General features: G+C 33.0%; 2 protein-coding genes across 4 annotated transcripts in view; one reads left to right on the forward strand and one right to left on the reverse strand.

Annotated features, from left to right (window-relative positions):
- Nucleotides 1–8,323, forward strand: part of LOC118179705 (gelsolin, cytoplasmic-like) — a 301,004-nt gene extending 292,681 nt beyond the window's left edge. For both annotated transcript variants that reach the window (XM_085825276.1, XM_085825274.1), the window contains exon 19: nt 7,863–8,323. Coding sequence is in view for 1 of the 2 variants with exons in the window: in XM_085825274.1 (XP_085681400.1) it covers nt 7,863–7,877 (15 nt within the window). In the remaining variant the exon portion in view is untranslated. The remainder of the gene's footprint in view (nt 1–7,862) is intronic.
- Nucleotides 1–24,940, reverse strand: part of Strump (WASH complex subunit strump) — a 272,405-nt gene that overhangs the window by 38,972 nt on the left and 208,493 nt on the right. For both annotated transcript variants that reach the window (XM_085825272.1, XM_085825271.1), the window contains 2 exons: nt 14,073–14,252; nt 957–1,084 (listed from right to left, as the gene is read on the reverse strand). In XM_085825272.1, the coding sequence (XP_085681398.1) occupies nt 957–1,084; nt 14,073–14,252 (308 nt within the window). The remainder of the gene's footprint in view (nt 1–956; nt 1,085–14,072; nt 14,253–24,940) is intronic.

Consider the following 24,940-nt stretch of genomic DNA (forward strand, 5'->3'; position numbering starts at 1 on the left):
CTAGAACATTCGCACCTATTACATAACCTCCTCATATAAATGCTGCGTCATAAATTTTTCTACATTTTTCTAGAAGCTACTCTGTTACATAACTTTCATATAAATGCTGCGTCATAAGTTCTCCTACACAGATGCCTTCTTGCCTTCATCCTGCTAACGCTTCCGCTATGCTCCTCTTTGTTGGAACATATTAAAGTTTAAAGTCATTCGTATCTAATAGTTCAATTACTGAATCAGTTATTTGATTAACTCCATCTGGAAAAAGCCATCTGCTTTAAATTAAAGTAAACATATGCTTGCTGTTAAAAGTGAAAAGTCCTGAGTCGTCATTTTTCTCCGTCCTTCAATCATTCCAGCTTCGTCAACCATCTACCAGAACGTGTAATGGAATAGTCTCACCATTCGTCCACGATGTGTTGGAATAACTGAAAACATTACATATATATATATATATATATATATATGCAGCTTTGCTGGCTGGAGGGCTAAACGGTGCCTTAATTATTACAAGGATGCTATTTAACATCTGAATGTTGCTGACAGAAACATGATAAATCTAAATATGCTTCATCAACAGCAAGAAAAGGGGATGTATAAAGAGTATGTCACACCACATTAATGTGTCATCTCTTTATCCTCATGTAGTATATCTTATCCACTTTTTTATTTCCATACTCTCACAATCATTGTTTCTGTGGCAAATTTTGACCAACATATTTTTGCAAATGATTCTGATTATGGTTTCTGCAGTAGTAAGCTGCAGATTTCTGTCATACTAGAAAAGGAAGAAACACTGAATATAAAAGAAGAAAAGAAAATACATAATGAGTTAACCTCTATTTCAGTATACTAAAATTTAGTATCAATTGCATAATTTATTTTTTATAAATTTTCAAGAGCTCAATTCAGCAGTTTAACAAACATTAAACTCTACTTTTAGTGATAATATTCTATACCTAGGATCAGTGATTCTTAAAACTTCTCTTGCTAAACGGCCAATAAAATTCACAGACAAATTATCTAAAGGAGCAAAACAAGGTATAGGAATTGTGCGAGACTGATAAATGCTTTGCCAATCTTGGACCTGTAAAAAGAAATTAAAGGAAACCTTTACAAACACAACATGACTCAAAAAGTAAATAATTATGTGCAGAACTGAATAAAATAACACTGTAAAGCATTCATTAAAATTTTATAGATGCCCGAAATATAATTAATATGATATTTTATCAATGTTCCATTCAACTGCTTTCACTTTTAAATTACAAAGTATTTATTTAAAAATAAAAACTGACTGTTATTTTCTTAAAACTGATTCAAACTGAACAAAACATATTCAAGAATTATTAATCGAACATAATACTTTTTACTTCAGATAAAAATTTAATACCTTTTAATTACTTAATATTTTAATAATTTAATAGCTTTTAATTACTTTAATTACTTAAAAAATTGTTTAAAATCTAAATTATATTAATACTGTCAAAAGTCGTTAATTTGGACACCCATAATCCGGACCTCAAAGCTACAAACTTTCTGCGCATGCGTCGCGTTGACGAAAGCGCGTAAGACCTTTACGGGTTCGAATATCCGTGTGCGCGTGCGCAAAATACGTTTACAAATGCGCGTTTAATGTATAACGGACGGTATAAGCTAAGCTAAAATTATCTAATTCAGTTAATGTTGCAGATTGCGTTGTTCCTTAATCTTCAAATTGGATTCGGCTTATTATTTTTTGCAGACTGTTAGAGCAATTTTATAAAAGTAAGCTTGAACTTTCGATTATCTTATAATAATAAAAGCAAGTGTAATGTGTCTGTCTGTCTGTCTGACCGAGCTCTCCAGCCAAATCTATCGCACGCAGGGACCTGGAATTTTTTATACGGAAGCACAAAGGGGCTGGCCCCCAGACCTCGAAGCCCGATTTTCGATTTTTGAATTAGAAAAATTTAAAAAAAATTATTTATAATTAATTAATCACGGTTTTTTTGACTCACTGATATTATTATTTGTTTTCAAATAACGTTCGATTGTAACAATTGATTTCTTTATTCTAGCGTTAGTTTGCTGTTTTGACGATACATTAAATCGATTAATTACAATTCATTTCTTTTTTGTAGCTTGTGGGGGGGGGGAAGAGAGAGAGACAGTCTACATGTCCTACACTACTATTCCTGCGCTATTCACTTATCTGCATTTTCTAAATGCACGGGCAACGCCGGGCGGGTACACCTAGTGTCAAATAAAATTTCTGATATATATTTACTAATATGTAAAGGATCTACAAAGCGAAAGTATGTTTCGAAGTCCATTAAAACAAAAAGTGGAATTGATGCAAAAAATGGATAAAGACATATACTTTGTTTATCTAAACTTTAACGTTTCTTTATCTAAACTTTGTTTATCTTTAACGCCGCGGCGGCGTGCAATGAACTGGAAGTTGATTTGTCAGCACTATCCTTATCTTCAGGGCAGATGTTTTTATTTTATTTGGCTTATATTTCCTTACTAAATGTAGTATTTCATCTCGATGTACTCCATCTTTGATATGATGTATAATGTTGCGCACCTACAACTTGCACGCAACCAAGGGTGACTGTGAAAGCTTGTATAAACCACAGAGTCTTGTAAAGGGTTTAAGTCCCTTTTTATTCAACGTAATGAATTACAATTGCGTTCTCTTGACGCTTACAAACGGTGCCAACTCGGCAGTCAAAATAAAAATAAGAACCTGAAAAGAAAGTAAAGACAATATTCTAACTACGAGGCTCTCTAAAATAACTAACTCACCGCGTTTTACAAAAGCCGCAGCTAATTCAGCAGACTTGAAGCTCACTGGAACAATTGCAACTACTTCCCGCCAAGCACATAGGCCGCAACGCGGGGTTCTTCAATTCTCGATTTCTACCTCCGCGCTTGCTAAGTAAGAATAACTTTCTCTCACCGAACTCGTTTCCTTCTATTTAAATCATACTACTTCCGCTGATAATTTGAATGCTTGCGCGTTCTACTCAAATTTACATATTCTGGCATTGGCAGTTCCAGGGGAAAGTAAGGCTTGACAGGAAAGATAGTTTAAACTTAAAATAAATGTTAGTTAAAATAAATATAAACCCTACAGATTTAAATCAAATTCCTGGTCATTATAATTCGCTTCCGATAGCAAAGAAAGTGACAGAGGTTATTGAAAATGAAAAAATTTCGATTGACAATTTAGTCAGTATTCTCGACACAGCAATTATAGGACTTTAACAGCGGATCTTTGTAACTGAACAAGAAATTATGTCTGTTTATAGAACTAAAGAGTATGTATTATCACATAAAAAACAAAGCAACTTAAACAACTTACATTGAAAGAAATGTTTAATAAAATAAACAAATAAATATTAAGCTTTTTTTTATTAAATTTTGATACCCTTTAGATCATAACTGTTCTTTATTTCATAAATTACGGTTTCATATTTTTAATTTTGTAATTTCTGCATGCCATCTTACCAGATTTAAACTGATAATCTATAATCCGGAATCGCCGAAGTCCCGACGAGTCCGGATTAACGACTTTTGACTGAAGCAAAGCCTTCAAACATCTTTGAAACACAAAGCAGAAGAATCCTGCTTTGTGATTGGTAGTGAACAAGAATTACAACGCGTGTTTTCCCTTTATAATTAAACACATTAAGAAAGCCTCTAAATTAGCATATGAAATAAATTTATTTTTGCGTTGTATAAATTTATATTCACAGCACGTCTGCAGTAAAGTAATAATTTATTTTTATACAAAAAACAGAAATTAACCACATAAATTTTGAGTTCGTTTTACTGGAAAGTTGTTCATATTCTGAAGAACTCCATATTAAGAATGTCGTCAACTGTTTCAGGAAAAATATAAATATAATTATTTATTTACATTATTTATTATTTTCTCATTTAAAAATTATTAAAATTACTGTATCATTTTTTCTTGTATATTAAATAACATTAAAAAATTTAGCCTCATGTGATTTTTATAATAATGATTAAAGAGTTGAAATTTACGTAAAATATAAGGATTCAGCTTGCAATTTCGTAGTTATTATTATTAAATAAAAATATTAGTATATAGCATTAAAACTCATTAAAAAAAACCTCTATTTTTGCACATATTTCATATTTTTTTTTTTTTTTTTTTGTTTGAAAGGAAGAAAAACTATAAAATGAGAAATAAAAACACATAAAGCGTTGTTAGTATCTTCAGTTTTTTTTTATTCTTAAAACTTTCGTAAAGATAACATGCAAAAACTACCACACCCTTATTTCACCAAAATTATACATATATTTTTGGAGGTATGCTGCCTGGGGAGTTACCTTGTTTAGAAGGACATGGCGAATTATGCCAGCTGCAAATCAACTCGTAAGCAAAAACAACTTTTGAGAATGGACTTTGGAGAGCACTTTGGACTTTCATCCATATCCAATCACTTCTGGGATCTGCATTTATTGTTGCACCAAACTCACTTTTTATTACTGGTGACAGTTTGTTGCAAAACTCTATTCTTGTTCTCTCTCAGGTGAGGAAGGTACCCTCCTCTATCTGATGTGCCTTTTTATATGGTAATATAATCATGTCCCACTGGTTTGAAGAATTCCTTCTTTTTTGCTCTTTTGTTTTCACCATGTACTCAATAATCAGTATTTGCTTAAAAAAAATATTAGAATTGCACAAACTCAAGATTGATGCAATTCAGCATTGTGCACAAGCCAAAATAGATAACGTAGTATATGCAATACCTAAGTTGCCACATAAATACTTTTTTGTGACATTGTGGGTTGCTATATAACTATTTTGGGGCATACTGCTTTGCCTTGTAAATGCTTTTTTAGGACTTTTCAGTGGTATTATGGATAATCAAAAAGTACCATTTAAATATATAATAGTTTTTTAAAATTTTAGTTCATTTTAAAATCTTAAATGTAGTGATTATTTTCTTTTTTGGATTACACATTTGACACAAAAAGAAAAAAAAAAATCAATCAGTATCACATTACTAAATGAATAAGAATTTTACCTTACTTTTCAGTTAGTATTTTTGGGAAATTATGTATTTTTCGGAACTACTCTTATATGCGCCCTCAGGTCGCCAAATTTCTCGCCATTTTTGGCGAGAAACTCCACGGTGGCATATTACTATCTAAATTTTTTGTCTACACTTCAAATTTTAAGCCTAAAATGTCTTCACAAACGCGTTTTTCGCGCATGCAAAAACCATGTTTTGAACACACAATTTAAGCTAAAAATCCAAAACAAAAGAAAAGAGAGAAAAAAAATTAGATAGCAAAAACGTAAAGTTCCTAACCAAAAATATTTGACAAGAATCCATGTACACAACGATATGTTTTAACTTAAAAAAAAAAAATCTATGAATTGCACAATATAGGCAGTGAAAGAATCTGCGAACTACGCACACCTTGCTTTAATAAATTATCATAACAACAATAAATTTCAAAGAATACTATGCACACAGCTTTCTGTTTAAACTTAAAAAAACATCTACGAATTGCACAAGCTAGGCATTACGCACAAATCAACAAAATAAACTAAAATAAATTACAAACAATTCAAATAAAACAGAAATTCATAGTAAAAAAACAATGAACATAACATTCTACAAAATAAAAACAATAAAATAAAATACACTTACCATAATACATACGGGAATAAAATTTCGCCAGTCACATCACGTCTGCCAACAAAAGTGGCACAATTTTGCTATATCACATGTCTTTTTGCGATTCAAAATTTTGAAAGTAATGATAAAAACTTCCTCCAAAGTTAACTTACGAAAACCACAATCCGAATCTTAAATTTCGCTGACAGCCACATACTTTAGCAGCAACCATTTGACTGCAAACCCACACAAGTCTATCAAGAACACTATTCTTCGTCCGACTTCCCATATCAGCTCCGCATTTCGGACATGCCAAACGCCGTTTTAAAAGTCCTGACTCCCACAGAAATTCCAAAAATGCGCTTCTATCCACATCAACACACCCGTGAACAAAAGACTCGTTAACAACTAAAACATTGTACTTTTAATACTAAATTTACTTTTCACACAATCTAAAATACGCGACTGAAATCTTGCCACCAAGTCTCTAAGTTTCAACGTCAAAAGGGTTGCCATACAAACAGCATCGTCCCCAAACTATCCCACAGCACGGAATCGGGCCAAAAACCAGCACAGAACACATATCGCCACATTTGGTGATCTTAGGGCACATATAAGAGTAGAGCCCGTTTTTATTGCAAAAATAATAAAATATTTATTTTCAAATAAACCAAATTGTTATTAGTAAATTCATTCCTTCAACAGTCAGATGGTAGTATTATTGTTAATTTTTAGTTTCTTCCATTTCTATGAATTTCTATTTTCTTCCATTTTTTTTTACCCCTTCTTAATTTTGTTCACAGTCTTGAAAGAATCCATCCTTGTTTGTAATGCGAGCAGGCATCTTAATCTGGCTCTCATGTCTACAAAAATTGGACACTCTGATTTAAAACATAACATCATGCTACTACAGTCAAAAGTCGTTAATTTGGACATCCATAATCCGGAATGATCTATAATCCGGACCTTAAAGCTAAAAACTTTCTGCGCATGCGCCGCGTTGGCAAATGCTCACAGGCGTTTTACGCGTGCGCGTAAGACCTTGACTACTGCGCATATGCATGTGCGCAAGTGCAGAATACGTTTTCGCCTGCGCGTTTAATGTATAACGGACGGTGTAAGCTAAAATTATCTAATTATCTATTTCGGTTAATGTTAATGATTGCGTTGTTCTTTAATCTTCGAATTGGATCCCGCTTATTATTTTTTGCAGACTGTAAGAGCAATTTTATAAAAGTAAACTTGAACTTTCGATTATGTCAAATAGAATTTCCGATGCAGGAACTTCCAAAGGATCTACAAAACGAAAGTATGTTACGATGTCCAACAAACAAAAAGTGGAATTGCGGAAAAAAATGGATGAAGACATGAAGAATGTGACAGAGAGGTTAGTGAAAACGAAAAAATTTCGATTGACAAGTTAGTCGGTAATCTCAGCACAGCAAATAACGGGACTTGAACAGTGGAACTTTGTAACTGAACAAGAAATTATGTCTTTTTACAGAATTAAAGAGAAACTATTATCACATAAAATGAAGCAACTTAAACAACTTACATTGAGAGAAATGTTTAATAAAGTAAACAAATAAATATTAAGCTCTTTTTTTTTTTTTTTTTTTGTAAATTTTGATACCCTTTAGATCATAATTGTTCTTTATTTCATAAATTACGGTTTCATATTTTTAATTTTAGAATTTCTGCATGCCATCTTACGAGATTTAAACTGATGATCTATAATCCGGAAAAATCGATAATCCTGAATCGAAGAAGTCCCGACGAGTCCGGATTAACGACTTTTGACTGTACTTGAATTACTTCACGGTAGTAGGAGTTTAAGAGACATGGCTTTGAGTTTGAGTGCTTTTCTACTGTTAACCAAATTGCTTGTATGCTGATATATTTAACTCTTGCAGAAAACTACTTTCTGCATTTCAAGGCCGTTGATGATCCAGCAAATGTTATACATTTTCTAATGCTAGGAAACATATTTTCAATATTTTTTTGTGGTCCATATTTTGTGATTGCTGTTAGTATTGTAGTTGTCAGTTTATTTTCCCCTTTATACATGCATAGAATTTTCAGTGTTTGATTCTTTATGGTAATTTAAAAAAAGTTTGCTTTAAAAGACGTTGGAAAAGTTCGTTGTGTAAATTGATGCTATTTAAATTTTAAAATTATGTGCATATGATGCTAATTTTTACATTATTATATTTTCAGAAGAGGAAGATGTGAAAGTTTTTTTTATAGACCATGGATCTACTCAGAATGTGCTCCTGCAAGATCTCCGTTTGCTGCCTTGGCCTGCCTATGATATTCCAAAACAAGCTATTCACTGCTACCTCTATGGGGTAAAACAAACTTTGGTTTTGAATTTTAACTATATGTTTATCTTTTCTTTTCTTTTCTTTTTTTTTTTTTGAGTAATTGATTACTGCATATTTTTGTTTATTTATTATTTGTCTGTGGAAATAATAAATTGTCTAAAATTATAGTATAATGATATGGATTAAGAAGAAAATTGATAAGGAGAAGGAATATAATATTTTAAGGATTTAAACTAGGGAAATAAATGTCAGTGTAAGCATTAGCTACCAAAATGTACCTAATCCATTTTATAGATTATCAACAATATGAGATGCAGATGTTTTTGATGATGTTAAATGAAATCTGCAGCTGTATGCTTCCTGTGTAATCTGAAATTAATCTGATAAAATAAATTTTGTGTTTTTATATTTGCTTTGTTTTGCATATATATTCTAGATTTAATAAAATAGTCACTCTTTTCATGAAGCTCTGTGAATGATTCAGATAATCATCTAGGTAGATTTCCTACCAATATTTATGTTTGGTGCTAAGAAGCACATCGTTAGCAGAGAGAAACCTTTTGTTTCAAGCTTGATGAAATATCCTTTAGATTTTTTTTTATTATTATTATCATAGTATTTTGACATGACAAAATATCAGATGCAACATCTAATTCTTGCTATTCTCATTTCATATTCCACTGGAAGAATGAAAATAATAAAAAATTTATAGGGAGACAGATTGGAGCTGTAGCTGTTGTGGCAGTGGACAGAGGACCTCAATTTTGTCTTTACACTCTATGTCACATGTAGAGTAGGGGCATGCAATATGAATCTAGTGAACTGAGGTTCACTAGATTCATATTCTACATGCTCTTACTGCTTGGAACGAACTATGGTTGTTTGTAATATGTTGCTAAGACATTCCATTATATTTATCCATCCACTGTACCTGTGTAATAAGCCAGAGCCAATTGGAATACTTACAGGACATATTTTATATAAGAAAAATAGTTTCTTATGAGTGTTTTAAGTAGAATTGAAGTTAATTGGAGTTAGAATGTAAAATGAAATTCTTACATCTAATACTTTAAAAAGAAATGCTTCATAACTATTCATGTAGTGCTCATAATTATGTAGTTTGTGAATGTTAAAATTTTTTTTTAACTTGTATGGTTAATAGAAAACTTTCCTTTTTTATGTAATAATTTTAATCTTTTTTTTTTTTTTAATAAAATGGAAATATTAATTTTAAATATTTATTGCATGAGTTTCAGGTTTAGCTTGAAACATTTTGCATAATAGGTCACAAATGAGTGCATATAAGGCTAGAATCAGTACTTTTCCAAAATGCAAAATTTTGAATTAGGACTCAAAATTGTAGTCTTTGTGCAGTGCTGTCAAATGCACTGCATAAATGTTGGTGTTTGTTTATAAAAGATTGACTTAGTTTTTAGCATTTAGTAGCACTAATGTTATTTACTTATTAAAGATGAAGTTTTATGGATCTGGCATTGGTTGAGAATGTTTTGGCTCTGAGATGTCTAACTATGTGTTTCTGTATAATGTTTATTTTATAAATATTTAACATTTAGAAGTATAAAACTTTGGAAAGCATCCAGCAGTATATACAGTCAAAAGTCGTTAATTCGGACACCCATAATCCGGACCTCAAAGCTACAAACTTTCTGCGCATGTGTCGCATTGACGACCTTTACGGACCTTTATGGCTGCGAATATGCGTGTGCGCATGCGCATAATATGTTTACGCATGCGCGTTTAATGTATAACGGACGGTATAAGCTAGGCTAAAATTATCTAATTCAGTTAATGTTGCAGATTGCGTTGTTCCTTAATCTTCGAATTGGATCCGGCTTATTATTTTTTGCAGACTGTTAGAGCATTTTTATAAAAGTAAGCTTGAACATTCGATTATGTCAAATGGAATTTCCGATATATATTTACTAATATGTAAAGGATCTACAAAGCGAAAGTATGTTTCAAAGTCCATTAAACAAAAAGTGGAATTGCTGCAAAAAATGGATAAAGGTATATCCTTTAACCATTCCGAAATCTATTTATCAATTTCACGCTGCTCTGCATGGAAGGGGAAACATCGCGGCGTGCAATGAACTGGAAGTTGATCTGTCAGCACTATCCTTATCTTCAGGGCAGATGTTTTTATTTTATTCGGCTTATAATTCCTTACTAAATATAGTATTTCATCTTGATGTACTCCGCCTTTGATATGATTTAAATCAAATTCCTCGTCATTATAATTTGCTTCCGATAGTGAAGAGATTATTGAAAACGAAAAAATTTCGATTGACAAGTTAGTCAGTATTCTCTGCACAGCAATTACAGACCTGAACAGCGGAATTTTGTTACTGAACAAGATATTATGCCTGTTTATAGAATTAAAGAGAAAGTATTAGCACATAAAACGAAGCAACTTAAACAACTTGCATAAAAAGAAATGTTTCATAAAGTAAACAAATAAATATTAAGCTGCTGCTTCTCTTTTTTTTTTTTTTTTTTGGTAAATTTTGATACCATTTAGATCATAATTGCTCTTTATTTGATAAACTACGGTTTCATATTTTTAATTTTATAATTTCTGCATGCCATCTTACCAGATTTAAACTGATGATCTATAATCCGGAATCGCCGAAGTCGCGACGAGTCCGGATTAATGACTTTTGACTGTATACCACATAATAAATTATTAAATGAGTTATTTTATAATAATGCAGAATATAAAATGTATTTGAAATACAGCAATTATTAAAAGCTTAAAAAATGCATTAAATAATTTATTTTTAGCAGTCTTATTTCCACCAATTAGTTGGTATTATTTCTACTATTATATGACTTAAACTTTGTATGCTGTATAGCAGCGGTGTCCAACTGGTTTTGCCTTAAAGGCTACTTTAAATTCCTGCCATGCTTTAAGAGCACACTATTTTTGTATGGTATATAACAGTTGCATCCAACTGGTTTTGCCTTAAATGAAAATGCTTTGCCTAAATTTCTGCCATGCTTCGCGTGTACCTGCTTTTTCATGTTTGGGAAAGACAAATTTCATGAAAAGATACAATTTTACTGGATGACTTTGCATTTCCCAATAATAATAATATGAACCCGGAAAAGATGTAAAAAATCCACTAATAAAATGCAAATGTAGTGAGTAGAGTCAAACAAATTTTATTTCAAATTTGGAAATAAAGAAAAGCACAAATTAATAAACTAATTACTAATACAAAAAAGTGTAACTGCTAAACTGTTTAAATGTCAAATATCTCATTAGGTCAGTATTGCATTAAGTCATTAACTTTTTACTGATGAAATATTTGATTATTAATATTACAGGCATCATCTGATACACGGCATGCCAGTGCCACGCTGTTTTCCACATGCTCTGGAGTCAACATATGCTTTTTATTAGTTTAAGATGCAAAGAAGCCTGCTCACAGAGGTATTTTGATCCTAAAAATACTTTCACTGAAAGTGAACATCTAAGTATACTGACGTATGCTTATGGGTTTATAACAGATTGAATCCACACAGAATTGATGACAGCTTGATAAAATTTATTTTACCAAAAGAAACACTTCACAGTGTCATAGAGTACTATCAGTAATTACATTTAAAACTCCTAAAAACGTTAGACACAATCAGAGGCAGATATGCGAAAGAAATCATCCCTGGCAGGGTAAAATATGCTGGCCCTAAGGCCTCATATGAAATGTCATTATACATATAAGTTAGCATTGCCATACACAAACAAAACAACAGTTAATTCATAATTAGCCATTTAAATATTTTTTAATTCCAGGGGCCTGGGCAAATATTTCCTCCATTATATTTTCAATTTTTGCTTTAGCCAAAATATCCTTCTCTATGTTCATCAATAGTAATGATTCCAAATTAGCTTGCTTCACAGTACTCCTTTATCTACTTCTAACAATTTTTAATTTTGAAAAAGGCTCTTTCGCGTTCAACTTGCATTATAGATAGGGCGAGTACAAACTTATAATCAAAAAAGACATTGCCATACACGTTACTATATAAATTATATTTTGAGAATAATTTATATACCCACAAGATGTAATTTTCGCAAAAATTGCATTTGCTTTGGATTGAATGCTCATTAATAGATAGAGCACTCTTTCCTTCTGATTCGGTATCAAATTCAAAATAGTGATTTTCATTTGAATTTTTTAGCATTTCCCATTTACTGACTAGGTTTCGATATGCATCCTTAAGATTATCAATTGTTACGCCTGCATAGCGCCCTAATAATGTACATAACTGTCGAAAGAGTTTGACGACAGTGGCTTCGAAAAGTTTTTGGGATTAAGAAGAGATATGTCTTCATACAATTTCATATGCCCTTTAAACCTACTTTCCATCAATGAAATGGTGTTATCCATTATCAGATTAAAGGCAGTAACTTCAAATTGTTTGACGTGAGAAGAAAAAAGCTATTCAAAGAGTTATTTTGCCCATAATAGATTTTGCCTGTATCTGTGCATTTTGTATATCATTGGAAGCAATACTTTTTGAGTGCAAATATTAATTGTATGTATAAAAAAATTATCTTTGCAATGGAGCATGTGAATTTTTTTACGAAGTTTCTGTGCATCTCCATTGATTTTTGTTTAATGTAAAAAAATTCAACAGCAATATTTTTGGTCATCAACCTTGCATTATTCAGTGACATGGTAAAATTAAATAGAGAGTCTTTTTTAATTACAGTTTTAATGCAATATTTTCAGTTTCACAATTAAATTAACACATGACTGTATTGTATTTTTATAAATCTACTTTACTACTGTAGATGCAGTCAACTATAGGCTCTACTCTACCTCTGCCCTACAACCTACAGCACCGTATGTCATGCGAGTTTGAGTGAGATATTGCGGCCTTATTATCGAAGGCCCTGGCGCTATGTGGTCCGCACATCCCTGTCTCTCCCACGTTCAGAGTACTCTCGCCAAGTCATCTGTGTCGATTTAATTTTTCAAGTTTTTTGAGCGGCCTGAAATCGCTCTGGCCCACCGACCCTATGCAATGAAATGTGCATCTGAACGGCAAAGCTAACACAGAGATATTTTAATACTTCGTAGTGAACTATGAACTAACAATTAAGAGTAGATGCCCCCTCCAATCTTACATAGCTTTCATCCGGTCGCCAAATGGTAGCCAAGTTTGTTGTCACCAAAACCATTGCCAATTTAATGAGATAGCCATTTACTCAATGTTAAATAAACTTGCCTCTGTATTCTTACATTTTTGGCGAGCTTTCATATGACATTATAGCTCCATAATTCTACTAAAATTATTTATATATGTACAACATTTGTAAAATTATTTTTGTATTTAACAGGATCCATTATTTAAATACTTCATTACTTTTATTTTCTGTGCTTTCGAGTGTTATATCAAAAGTAAGAGTTTTAAAGATTAATAATTTCTAATTCAGCCTCTCATTTAATAAAACAAAATTTTTTGATTGATAAAATCACTTCTGTTATGGCTAATTCAACGAAAAAAATTTTGTAAACAATAAAATGGACTCCATAGAAAACATGGCTTGGAATTTTGTTTTAAATTTTGAGCTAAGTAACATAATATTTTCAACATGGTTAGATGGACCATACTTTGGAATAAATTTGAGATCCAGGTTGACAAGTAAATGACACTAAATGTTTATAATCGTTTTTGAATAAGTTGTTCTTCCATAAATCGGTTTTATCCAGAAAAAAGGATATTGAGCTCATTATGTTTTATATGTGTTTTCTTTTTCTTGTAGTGTGGCATTTAGGTAGTGTGGCATTGAGTTTTGTAGTGTCTGTTAAAAATACCACTTCAGCAAGTCACTCCAAGTTATACAATGTTTGGTCACATTGTATGAAACTATATTTCATCAGCCTCATAAGTTGCCCTTTTTAGAAAAAAAAAAAAAAAAAAGTTGAAGCTTAAGTAGCTGAATGGTTAGAACAAAGATTACTAAAACTTAGTTTTTCAGAATATTATGGCCCAGTTGTAATCATTAAAAAGAAAGATGAAACCTCTTGTATATACACAGATTATAAGACATAAATAGTCAAAATATACAAACCTTATGCCTAAGAAAAGCATTGCATTCTTGTTCCACGTTGTAATTAATAATACGGGACATTTCTTCTTGCCAAATTTTCAAACCATAAATACTGACATAATCTTGAATGTACTCAAAAGATCGCCGAAAGCCATCCATTTTCTGACCAATAGCTTCTAACTTTGGAACAAGTTCACTAGACTAAATGAAAAACATCTTGAATTAGAATTTTTGTGGTATAAAAATTGGTGCATTTATAGTGAATGGTAGAATTTATAAGATAAAAAAGAACTACACAATGATTTTTAAAATAAATAACTACAATGTTATGATAATATGAGAAGTGATAATGATGAGTATAGTAATGACTTTGAAAGTGATAGTGGAAGTGTAATCATCATTCATTCTAAGAGATTACGAGTTATTAGTGATAGAAGTGATGATGATAAAGTAACTGCAAATACCTCCGATGATGATATTATTGATGAGTTTTTACCTGCGGATACAATTTTTTCGAACGAATCGAATACTTTTTCTGAAGTACCTGGACCAAAGCATGCCCCTCCTCCTGATGCGAAACCAATTGAATATTTCAATAATTTGTTTTAAATTTTCAATAATTTTTTTTCAAGCAATTTTTTCAATAATTTACTAATTAACAGCAGCGTCTTCGCATTCTTGATACAAAACAAGAGAAGCACTATTGCGCTGCGTCGTATTTTTGGCATACGACAAGTGAAGCGCGCGCCGGACTCAAACGGTTAAAAGAGCAAAATAATTACTATATAGGAAATTATAAGAAAAAATTCAAAGACATATCATTAATAATTAATGTCCTGTTTCATATGCAATCAAACATGTTTTTTATCTTCAGGTGGGAAAAATGGTATTCAGGAGGATTTTTTTTTGTTGCAATTGGAAAATGAAAATGACTCAGAATTCCTCAACCAGACAAATATTTAGGGATAACCTAGTAATGGAAAGATCTTTTCATTTTGTAATAATACCATTATGTTTGTAAGCAATATTTTGAGTAAGGAAACAGAGTGATGATTTTTCATAAAAAATGATGCGATGCATGACAAGATTTCAACAGATCATCACCATTCTCAACGTTATACTATAAGTGCAATTTCATTAAAAAATTGCATGAGAGCTGCAGTATTGATAACAATGGTCCATAATCATCATTTCCATGATAATTTTACTAGAAATATCCTATTTTTGATACAGCATTTCAGGTTGCCAGAATTTCAACATTTTATCTGAAATAAAGTCAATAGTAGAAAAATAACATACTCAAGAGGCTTTATATATTGTTGGCCAATGTTTAAATATTTTGCATGACCCTTCATAAAGGATTAACTACGTTTATAACAAATACAACTTCTGGCCAAACCGTGATCTCATGAATCAACTATCATTACAATATTACACTAGGATTTCCAGTTTTTCCATAACATCTAGGCTACTCTATGTCCATATTTACTATAGACAGTTTGTACCTTAAATTTCTATCTTGTCCATGTAATATTTTAGAAAATTTAACAAAATGATCACATTTTCAGCAACTAATATATCTCTGTTACATTGTAGTACGTACATCATAAGTAATAAAATGAATACATCATAAGTAATAAAATGAATACGTCATAAGTAATATAATGAATGATTCAACCAGTCGTTAATGAAATGTTATAGGATAAGCATGCGGGCAGCACAACAACAGCATTCCAAGCTAACTACATAGAAACTACAAATATGCATATTTCCACTATGAAGTTCAATGAGATGCCATCTGTATGCACTCCAACCTGTATCAAAACTTATCAGAAGTCAATGCACAAACGACATTTTTACAACTTTGAAAATGTGTGCGCAAGGCATATGTTTTAATTAACTATTCATTAATTTTTAATTAATCATTAATTGTAATCAATTTTATTAATTTAATACCCATATATATATATATATATATATATAAAACTGAGTAATTAAAAATATGTCTAGTAAATTATACGCATATTTAATTAGAAATTTTTATTTAACTTCTCAAGAATGTATATCACTAAATCTACTAATATATGATCGAAGCAAGTATTTTAAATCACTACTTATCAGAAAAAATCATAATCCATAAATCATACATCTTTATTCGGGATCTGATTTCCACAGGGAAATAAAATGAAGAAAAATTTAGGTAACCAAGAATACCACATATAACTATTAAAAAAATACTTATAATTTATTTGTAAATTACGAATGCAAAGATTTATATGTAGTATGCTTAAGTTCTGATTCTGAGAATTTTTCTAAATACATTTCTTCATTTGCCTGCATATTTATTTTTTTAATCAAAACTGCTTCGAGTGTTTTAGGACCTAAATTTGGTCCAGCAAAATAAAGACAGCAAACATTACAATAGGTAATACTTTGTATTTAATGTACCCATTCATATTTTTTAATTTGGCAATTTTCCCCCATGCTATATCAATACGCAAATCTACAATTTCTTTCATATCATCTACTTGATACATAGAAAACTCAATTTCCACTAAGATATTTTTCATCAATAATGGATGGGAAACTATTCATCAAGAAAAGAACAGATGAAAATGAAACTTTGGTTCTCAAGTTGATGTCAGCAACTTCAGCATGTTTTAGAAATGGATCATTCAGTGGAAATTTATCTATTATATATGAACATGCAGTTACAAAAAAAGCTCGTATGAATTGAAAAATGATTTTACTTCACTTTCATTCAACTTGGCATTTTTAAAAATATAATCTTGTTTCTGTATCAATCACTAAATTTTCATTTTCTTTACTACACTTCTAAAATGGAATACATGTTAGAGTAACATCTTCATTTTCTTTAGCAATTACTGAGGGTTTTCTGAATCTAACAAATAAATTCATTAAAAGTTCAAAAAGTTCTTTTCTTAATTTATGCATATAAGGAGCTTCTTGTTGCAAATTAATATTTACTGTTATAGACAAAGGCAAAGTATTGTTAGGAGCGGTAAGACGGTTTCCCCGCAAAGCAGTTTTAGGGTTGCCATAACATAGCAAGGACGGCTGGGTTGTCACATTTGGCGAGAAATCATCCATTTAGCGACAAAATTGGCGATGTGCCATGGACGGATGGAGAACCTTCTGGAACGAATTCTTACCAGTTTAGCCCAGAATGTGCTCAAACACAAGCCGAAAGCTATATAAACCCTGCTGGTCTGCAGTCAGGGTGTGCATGCCTCATCTAGAATGCGAGATAGTCAGTATCGAGTTGCGCATGGAGAGTGTCGAGAGTACATGGAGTTCCGAGAACGACCGAGCACAGTCGGGAGCTGTACTCTGGTGCTTTGCAGTGAAGCTGTCTCCACCGTGATAGCCTGATAACCTGAAGGCTGTGTCACTGATCGTGTCAGCATATAGTAGTTCATCAATGACTGTAAAACGTGTTTTGGAGTTGTCCTGACAATACTGGCAAATAAAGTGTGTTTCGATACTTCATCAAGTGTCGTCGTTATTCACTCCAAATCCACACGAAAACCGTATGAACATGAAGAAAGAAAATAACTTAAGAACTGGTGTCAGAAGAAAAGAAACGTAAATAACGTAACAACTGGTGTCAGAAGAAAAGAAGCGTAACAGTATTTTTCAAAAATAATAAGTACAATTTGGTGGTAGGTGATCGTAACATTTTTCTTTTAATGTTTTGCATTCTCTTTCCTTCATTCTCACTCTTATCTGGTTGATCACCAAAAAATTAATCAGAGTATCCCACTGTTCCAAAATCCTTGTTGTCTAAAAGAGACAACCATCTCGTACTGCAGTATTTCAAAATTTTATGAGATTTTGCATTCTGTCCCAAAATTTGTTGAGCAACTTTAAACTTCAAAACCTTTCCCCAAATAAAAATATATATCCATTAACAACATTTCAATTTCTGAGGCAATTAATTTTTCAGCAGCCTCCCCCCCCCCCCCCAGCTATATCCAAGAGGTAGCATGAACAACCTCAGATGATTATATTTGGTTGATGCTTTTGATAAACGATGTTACAACTTTAAATTTTTACATCATATTACTAGCATTATCTGAAAAAAATGATATGCATTTTTTCCATTCTATAATTTTGCTTTTAAAGGTTTCATTTATACAATTAAAAATATCTTCTCTGGTACTATTTATGCATTCTAAAATAGAAATCAGTGAGGTAATTATCACTCCCTTTTCTTTGCTATAATATGTTATAATCAAAGGGTACAGTTTGTTACTATTACTCTTCCATCAGTACTTAAAGAAACACACACTGATTTTATAATATCAGCAACAGTACTTTCTGCAAGCACTTTCACAACAGCAGCAGTTTCGGTATGACGGCAGCTAATTTTTTTTTTTTTTTTTTTTGTTATGGCAGAATCCGGATAAATTGTTAATAATGCATTACTTATTTGATGTTTATTGCTTGTATAGTTTAACAGTTTGCATGTGGCTAGAGTAAGAGATATTCAAGTTTGAGAATGATGTAACAACGCTAGTAGTCTTTTTTTTTTTTTTTTTTTTTTCTTTCGTGATAATAAAATTTGTTTTCATTGTAACTGATTCTATTGTGCAAATAATCACCGCAGTTATAATGTTTGAATGATAGAGACAAATCTATGATGCAAGTCTTTAATTAAAGGCTACTTCGTGCTGAAAAGTTATTTATAATTTTAAGTATTAAAAGCTGAAAAGTCAGTGATACTTTTTTCTTGTAAACTTTAACATTATTGATGTCCAGTGACAGGATTATTTTCATATTTAAAGATGTTTCAAGTAATAAAAGGTTTTTAAAAAGAAGATTTGAAACAAATTAAGGAAGAAATTGGTGATAAGCTGGATTATGATCTTCAAGAAATGACAATAGAGCAAGAACTTCAAAAAACAAAAATGGATTATGAACTGGAATTGGAAAGAATCCAAGCATAAAATCAAAGTGAGTCACTTCCATCTATTTCTGTTTATGATGTACATAGTTCGAAGTGAAGTTTACTTTGCCTAAATTAGAATTTTGATAATTTGGGGATGATATTAAAGATTGGCTTCCTTTCTGGAGTCACTTTGAGCAAATACATAAAGATAATAATATTGCCCCTGAGGATAAATTCCAGTATTTAATTCAAGCTACCGTGTCAGGTTTCCGAGCTAAAGGAGTTGTCGAGAGTCTTCCGCCTATCGGTGTTAATTATAAAAAGGCTATGGAAAGTTTAAAATCTTGTTTTGGTAGGGAAGATATTTTAGACAAAGTGTACTTTAGAGAATTATTGAAATTAATCGTAACTGTTCAAAATAAGGAAAAGTTTTCATTAACTTCCTTGTACGATAAACTTGGACCTTATTTACGTGCTTTGGAAGCATTAGATGTGACAACTGATAAATGTGCCTCTATATTATATTTAATGGTTGAGTCCTGCTTTCCAGCAGATTTTTTAAAAGCATGGAATCATAGTCAAATTCTTTTGACTCTAAAACAGAAGTGAACGATCGGTTAAACAATTTAATACAGTTTTTGAGATCTGAAGTAGAGGAAGAAGAAAGAATATGCTTAGCTGTAGCTGATTTTGGTTTAGGGAAGCATCAAAATAATAATAATAAGCCAGTAAAAAAGAAGCATTCTAGTGCAGAATGTTTACGTAACAAGACGCCGACAGCTGCAGCACTATTAACAGCTGCTTCTGGTTCCAAGGCTACAAAATTGTGCATTTTTTTGTGATGGCAAACATTTGAGTTCTAACAATTTTTCCGCGCAAAAAATTTTAAAGGTAAAGCTTTGCTGCTATGTTTATTTATCTCTATGTCATATTGTTAAGAAATGTTGAGTTTTCTTAAAGTGCTTGATTTTCTCTAAAAAGCATGTGGCTTTAATGTGTGATATGCTTGATAAACAAATCAAAGCTGTACAGCCGATAAAAGAAGAAAAACCGATAGAGAGCAAAGTTAACTTGACTTCGCCCTCTATCAGTTTCAAAGACATACCCCTGGAGTTTTCATAGACAATTCAAATGACATACCCCTAGAGTTTTTCTTCAAACTTTGACAGCGAACCTTATTTCTGCTGGTACACAGAAGACTGTAAGATTACTTTTAGATTCAGCTTCGCATAAATCATACATTTTAAGAATGTAGCCGAAGAAATGAAATTACTGCCAGTCTGTCAGGAAAGTATGGTACATTCTCTTTTCGGGGGTGTTTTGACAAATGAGTTGAAGCATAATTGTTATAAAATAAAATTGAGAAGTTTGAATGAAAAGTTTAACTGCAATTTCGAAGTCCTAGGTCAAACTACAATATGTGACAATATTTGGCCTGTGTGTAAAGGCCCTTGGATTAGAGAGCTAGAAGAAAATGGCATAATTTTAACCGATCTTGCAGTCAATTGTGTAACTATTCATATTCTCATCGAAGCAGACAGCCCACCAGCGGCCGAGCGGTAAAGACGCTGAACACTGGTAGTTCGGTCCGAGGTTCGAATCCCGCGAACGGGCTGGCTGCATGGGCGTTTTCGTGGTTTTCCCCATGTGTAACGTGTATACGAGCCAGTTTCCCTTAGAAAGTCCTCCACGAAAGGCATCCCTCCCCTTAGGCAGATAGCCCTAGTGTGCTTTGCCATAATTAAATACACCAACACCAACACCATCGAAGCAGACATAATGGGAAGGTTGTTAACCAGAAATGGGAAAATTTTGTCTTCGGGTCTCGTTGCTGTAGAAACTAGTTTAGGATGGACATTAATGGGTAAGGTGCCAATACAAGAAGTTTTTAATGAAAACTTAGCAATGACGGCGACATCAATGTTTATACATGAAGCTGAAGTTTCAAGTCTATAAAGATTGGATTTAATAGGAATCAATGATCCTGTAGAAAAGAAATCTAAACATGAGGTTGATCTTCAGACCAAAGAACGTTTTTTTAGAAACTGTTACAGTAAATAATGATGATCGGTATGAAATTTGCTTACCTTGGGCTGATGATAAAATCACCTTTACTTGATAATTCTAGTTTAACTAAACAGAGGCTCGAGTACACCACTTTTAGCAATGAATTTGCATCAAGAATCGAGGTAGATGAAAGTCCAGGAACCAAAATAATAGGGAATACCAACGCGCACATTCTGGTACTCAATCAGGCATTTGTTTCTATCACAGCCGATTCGGTGATAAAGCGCGCAAGTGTTCACCTCCATGGCAAATTTCAGAAGACCTGTTTAAACTGAAGGGGCCGTCACTCGAAGCCATGAGTGACAACGGCCCGTGCATTAGTCGATTGTTCGTAACAGATAAACCATCAGGCAGACGTTTTCTTGTTGGTACAGGTGCTGACATTTCGGTTGTACCTCCCTCTCTTGCCAAATCCAAATGGCCGCCTGGAAAATTTAACTTATTTGCAGCTAACGGATCAAAAATTGCAACATATAGAGAAATATTAATGTCTTTGGATCTAGGATTGCATCACAAATTTCAATGGCCATTTGTCATCGCTGCGGTCTTATGGTGGTTTCCTATATGTTTTTACCACCAATCCTCGAATTCCATATCACATATTTATGTTCCTACTGCATTGATATAAATATTAACGAGACATAGTGCACAATAAAAATTAAGCTTTATTTCGGAACTTCGCGCACACTGCCCGACAGCCTGCCTGTTTCGCTCTGCTCGCTACTCGTAAGAAACTTCTCCTCTAGGGTACACTTATCGTCTGCCACACTTATCGGAGGGCGCAAGGCGCGTTCCTTATCGCCATCACCACAGAGTTTCCCTCCAGTTCCTTTAATGGCTATTCAAAGGAACAACATAGGTTATGAAATTATCTCAGAGGATCCGTACTGTCGGGTATTTTTTACATGATTACAAAATTAGAATATAAAATTAGAAAAGATCAAAATGCAATTCAATATATAACAAGGTATTGACACATATAATAAACATGAAATAACAAGAAATATGTTAAGATATGAATTTTAAAAAAATGTTTTAAATTGTTATGTAAGAAGCAAGTTTCTTAGGGAAGTGAACATGTCTTCCCGATCTGGTGACAGTTTGTGTCTTAGAGAGTTCGTTTGCAGATTTATTCTGCTGAACTGTCTTTAAGTCTTTATTTGTTTTCAGTTCAGGCAAATTAGATTCCGAAAGCAAACAGGCTGGTTTCACACGGTCTATAGACACAGTAGATTTCAGACCGTTAATATCAATTGTGAAAGTTTTGTCCGTTCTAGAAAGGACTTTATGCGGACCTGTATATGTTTGGCACAGAGGTGGCTTTACTCGATCGACACGTAAGTATACATGCGTACACGACTTTAAGGTAGCACTTACGTAACACATTTCTTGGCAATGTGCAGATGTTGCTATTGGGTTGGATTGTTGCATTCTATGCCGAAGATTCGTGATAAATTGAGTGTCATACGGAGATATCTTAGATGACGTTATCATATCACTAGGCAGCTTGAGAGTTGTGCCATACACCAGTTCAGCACAAGATGACTGTAGATCTTCCTTTACGGCTGTACGAATACCAAGCATAACAACTGGTAGTGTTTCAGTTCAGTTATTGGTTTCGTGAGCCTTGAGAGAAGATTTTAAATGTCGATGAAATCGTTCAACGATGCCATTGGCCATTGGATGATAGGCTGTTGTTGTGATTCTGTTCATACCCAAAATGCGCGTAAATTCTGCAAAAAGTGCGGATCTCATTTGAGAACCTTGGTCTGTTGTTATGATCGATGGGCAGCCAAAACGAGATATCCAACAGTTGAAGATGGCTCTGCAAATGGTTTCCGTTTTCATATCCGGGATGGGAATGGCTTCAGGCCATCTGGAGAATCTATCTATTAGAGTCAAAAGGTACACGTTGCCTTCTGATGGAGGTAACGGTCCGACGATATCCATATGGATTTCTGAAAAACGTGCATCAGGAAGAGAGAATGTGCCCAGTGGTGCTTTAGTATGCCTAGTAATTTTCGATTTTTGGCAAGATTCACAGGATTTCACCCAATTTTTGATATGATGTTTCATATTGGGCCACACATAACGAGAACAAATAAGCTTCGTAGTAGCTGCAATTCCTGGATGTGACAGATTATGCAGATGATTAAAGATGAGTCTGCGAAAGGAATTCGGAACAAATGGACGAGGAATGTCTGTTGACATGTCACAAAGAATATTACCATCAGAATACTGGCACGGTTTAAATTCCAGTTTCAAAGATGATGTGTTGTTTTTGAGAATGTCTTGTACCTCCGGATCATGCCGTTGAACTTCCGAAAATTTTTTAAAATCCAAAAATGGAGATTTTGTTATGGAATCAATTTCGATTCTTGAAAGAGCGTCAGCAACGACGTTTTTTGAACCTTGCACATGCCTAATATCAGTAGAGTACTCAGAAATAAAATCTAAATAGCGCAATTGTCGAGGTGAACATTTATGAGGGTTCTGTTTAAAAGCATATATTAACGGTTTTTGATCCGTATAAATTATAAAATTTCTGCCCTCTAACATATATCGGAATTTCTTAATTGCAGAATAAATTGAAAATAATTCCCTATCGTACGCGGACCATTTCTGTTGACTTTTATTGAGTTTCATAGAGAAAAATGCTATAGGTTCCCATGTTTGTTGAGACAACTGCATAAGTGTGCCGCCGATTGCGACGTCTGAGGCATCTACCCAGATGCTTAGCTGGGCTCCGGGAATAGGGTGTCTCAAAAGGGTAGCCTGAGCAATGGCATTTTTGGCAGCAGTAAAGGCTTGTTCAGCATTCTCATTCCAATTTAATTGTGGGGATGAATCCTGAACATGAGAACGAGATTTCTTTTTATTAATATAGCCTTCTAACAATTTTATTAAAGGAGAAAGAATATGTGCTGCTTTAGGTATGAAACATCTGTAAAAGTTAAACATGCCTAAAAATCGGCGAAGCTGAGTGAGAGTGGTAGGTTGAGGAAATTCTAAAATACATTTGACTTTGTCAGGAAGAGGTTCAATTCCGTTTTCACTAAGGTGAAAACCTAAGAAATCAATAGACGTTTGACCAAAGGTGCATTTTGAAACATTTATGCAAAGTCCATATTCCTGAAGTTTGGAAAATAAAGCTTTCAAATGCCTGCAATGTTCTTCAGAATCTTTAGAGGCTATGAGCAAGTCATCGACGAAAGCGTAAACACCTTCTAAATCCCGCGTGACTTCATCTATAAAACGTTGAAAAGTCGCGGATGCATTGCATAAGCCGAATTGCATACGGGTACTTTCGAATAAACCGAATGGTGTGCATATGGCGGTTTTGTGGATGTCGGCTGGGTTAATTGGTATTTGATGGTATGCCTTAATCAGGTCAACATGACTAAAAATTTTAGTACCGTGCAATGCAGCAGTAAAATCGGCTAAGCATGGAATAGGGTATTTGTCTTTTATTGTTTGAGCGTTCAATGCTCGATAATCTCCTACAGGTCTCCATTCCAGACTTCCCTTTTTTGGAACCATGTGAAGTGGGGATGCATAATTGCTGCTCGAAGGTCTCAAATGCCCCAATTGCATCATAGTTTGAAATTCTTGTTTTGCTATTTTTAAGCGATCTGGAGCTAACCGACGAGGTTTTGCAACCACAGGTGGACCTTTAGTTATGATATAATGAACGGTGTTGTGTTTAACAGGTTGGTTAGGATCTGGTAATCTAGTAACTGAAGGAAATTCTTTTAAAATTTTGTGATATGGTGTATCACTAAATACAGTTTTTACTGAAGAAATGCTTGCATTTTTCACGCAACCGACGGTTTTAAAATGCGTTTTTAAATCTTTGAGACATTTGTTTCTGAGATCAGGCACCAATTCAAAGAAATCGAGAAAATCTGCT

This window comes from Stegodyphus dumicola, chromosome 10 (assembly GCF_044657685.1).
Source record: "Stegodyphus dumicola isolate Sdum_Otavi_A_Nest chromosome 10, ASM4465768v1".
In the NCBI taxonomy this organism is placed as follows: domain Eukaryota; kingdom Metazoa; phylum Arthropoda; class Arachnida; order Araneae; family Eresidae; genus Stegodyphus; species Stegodyphus dumicola.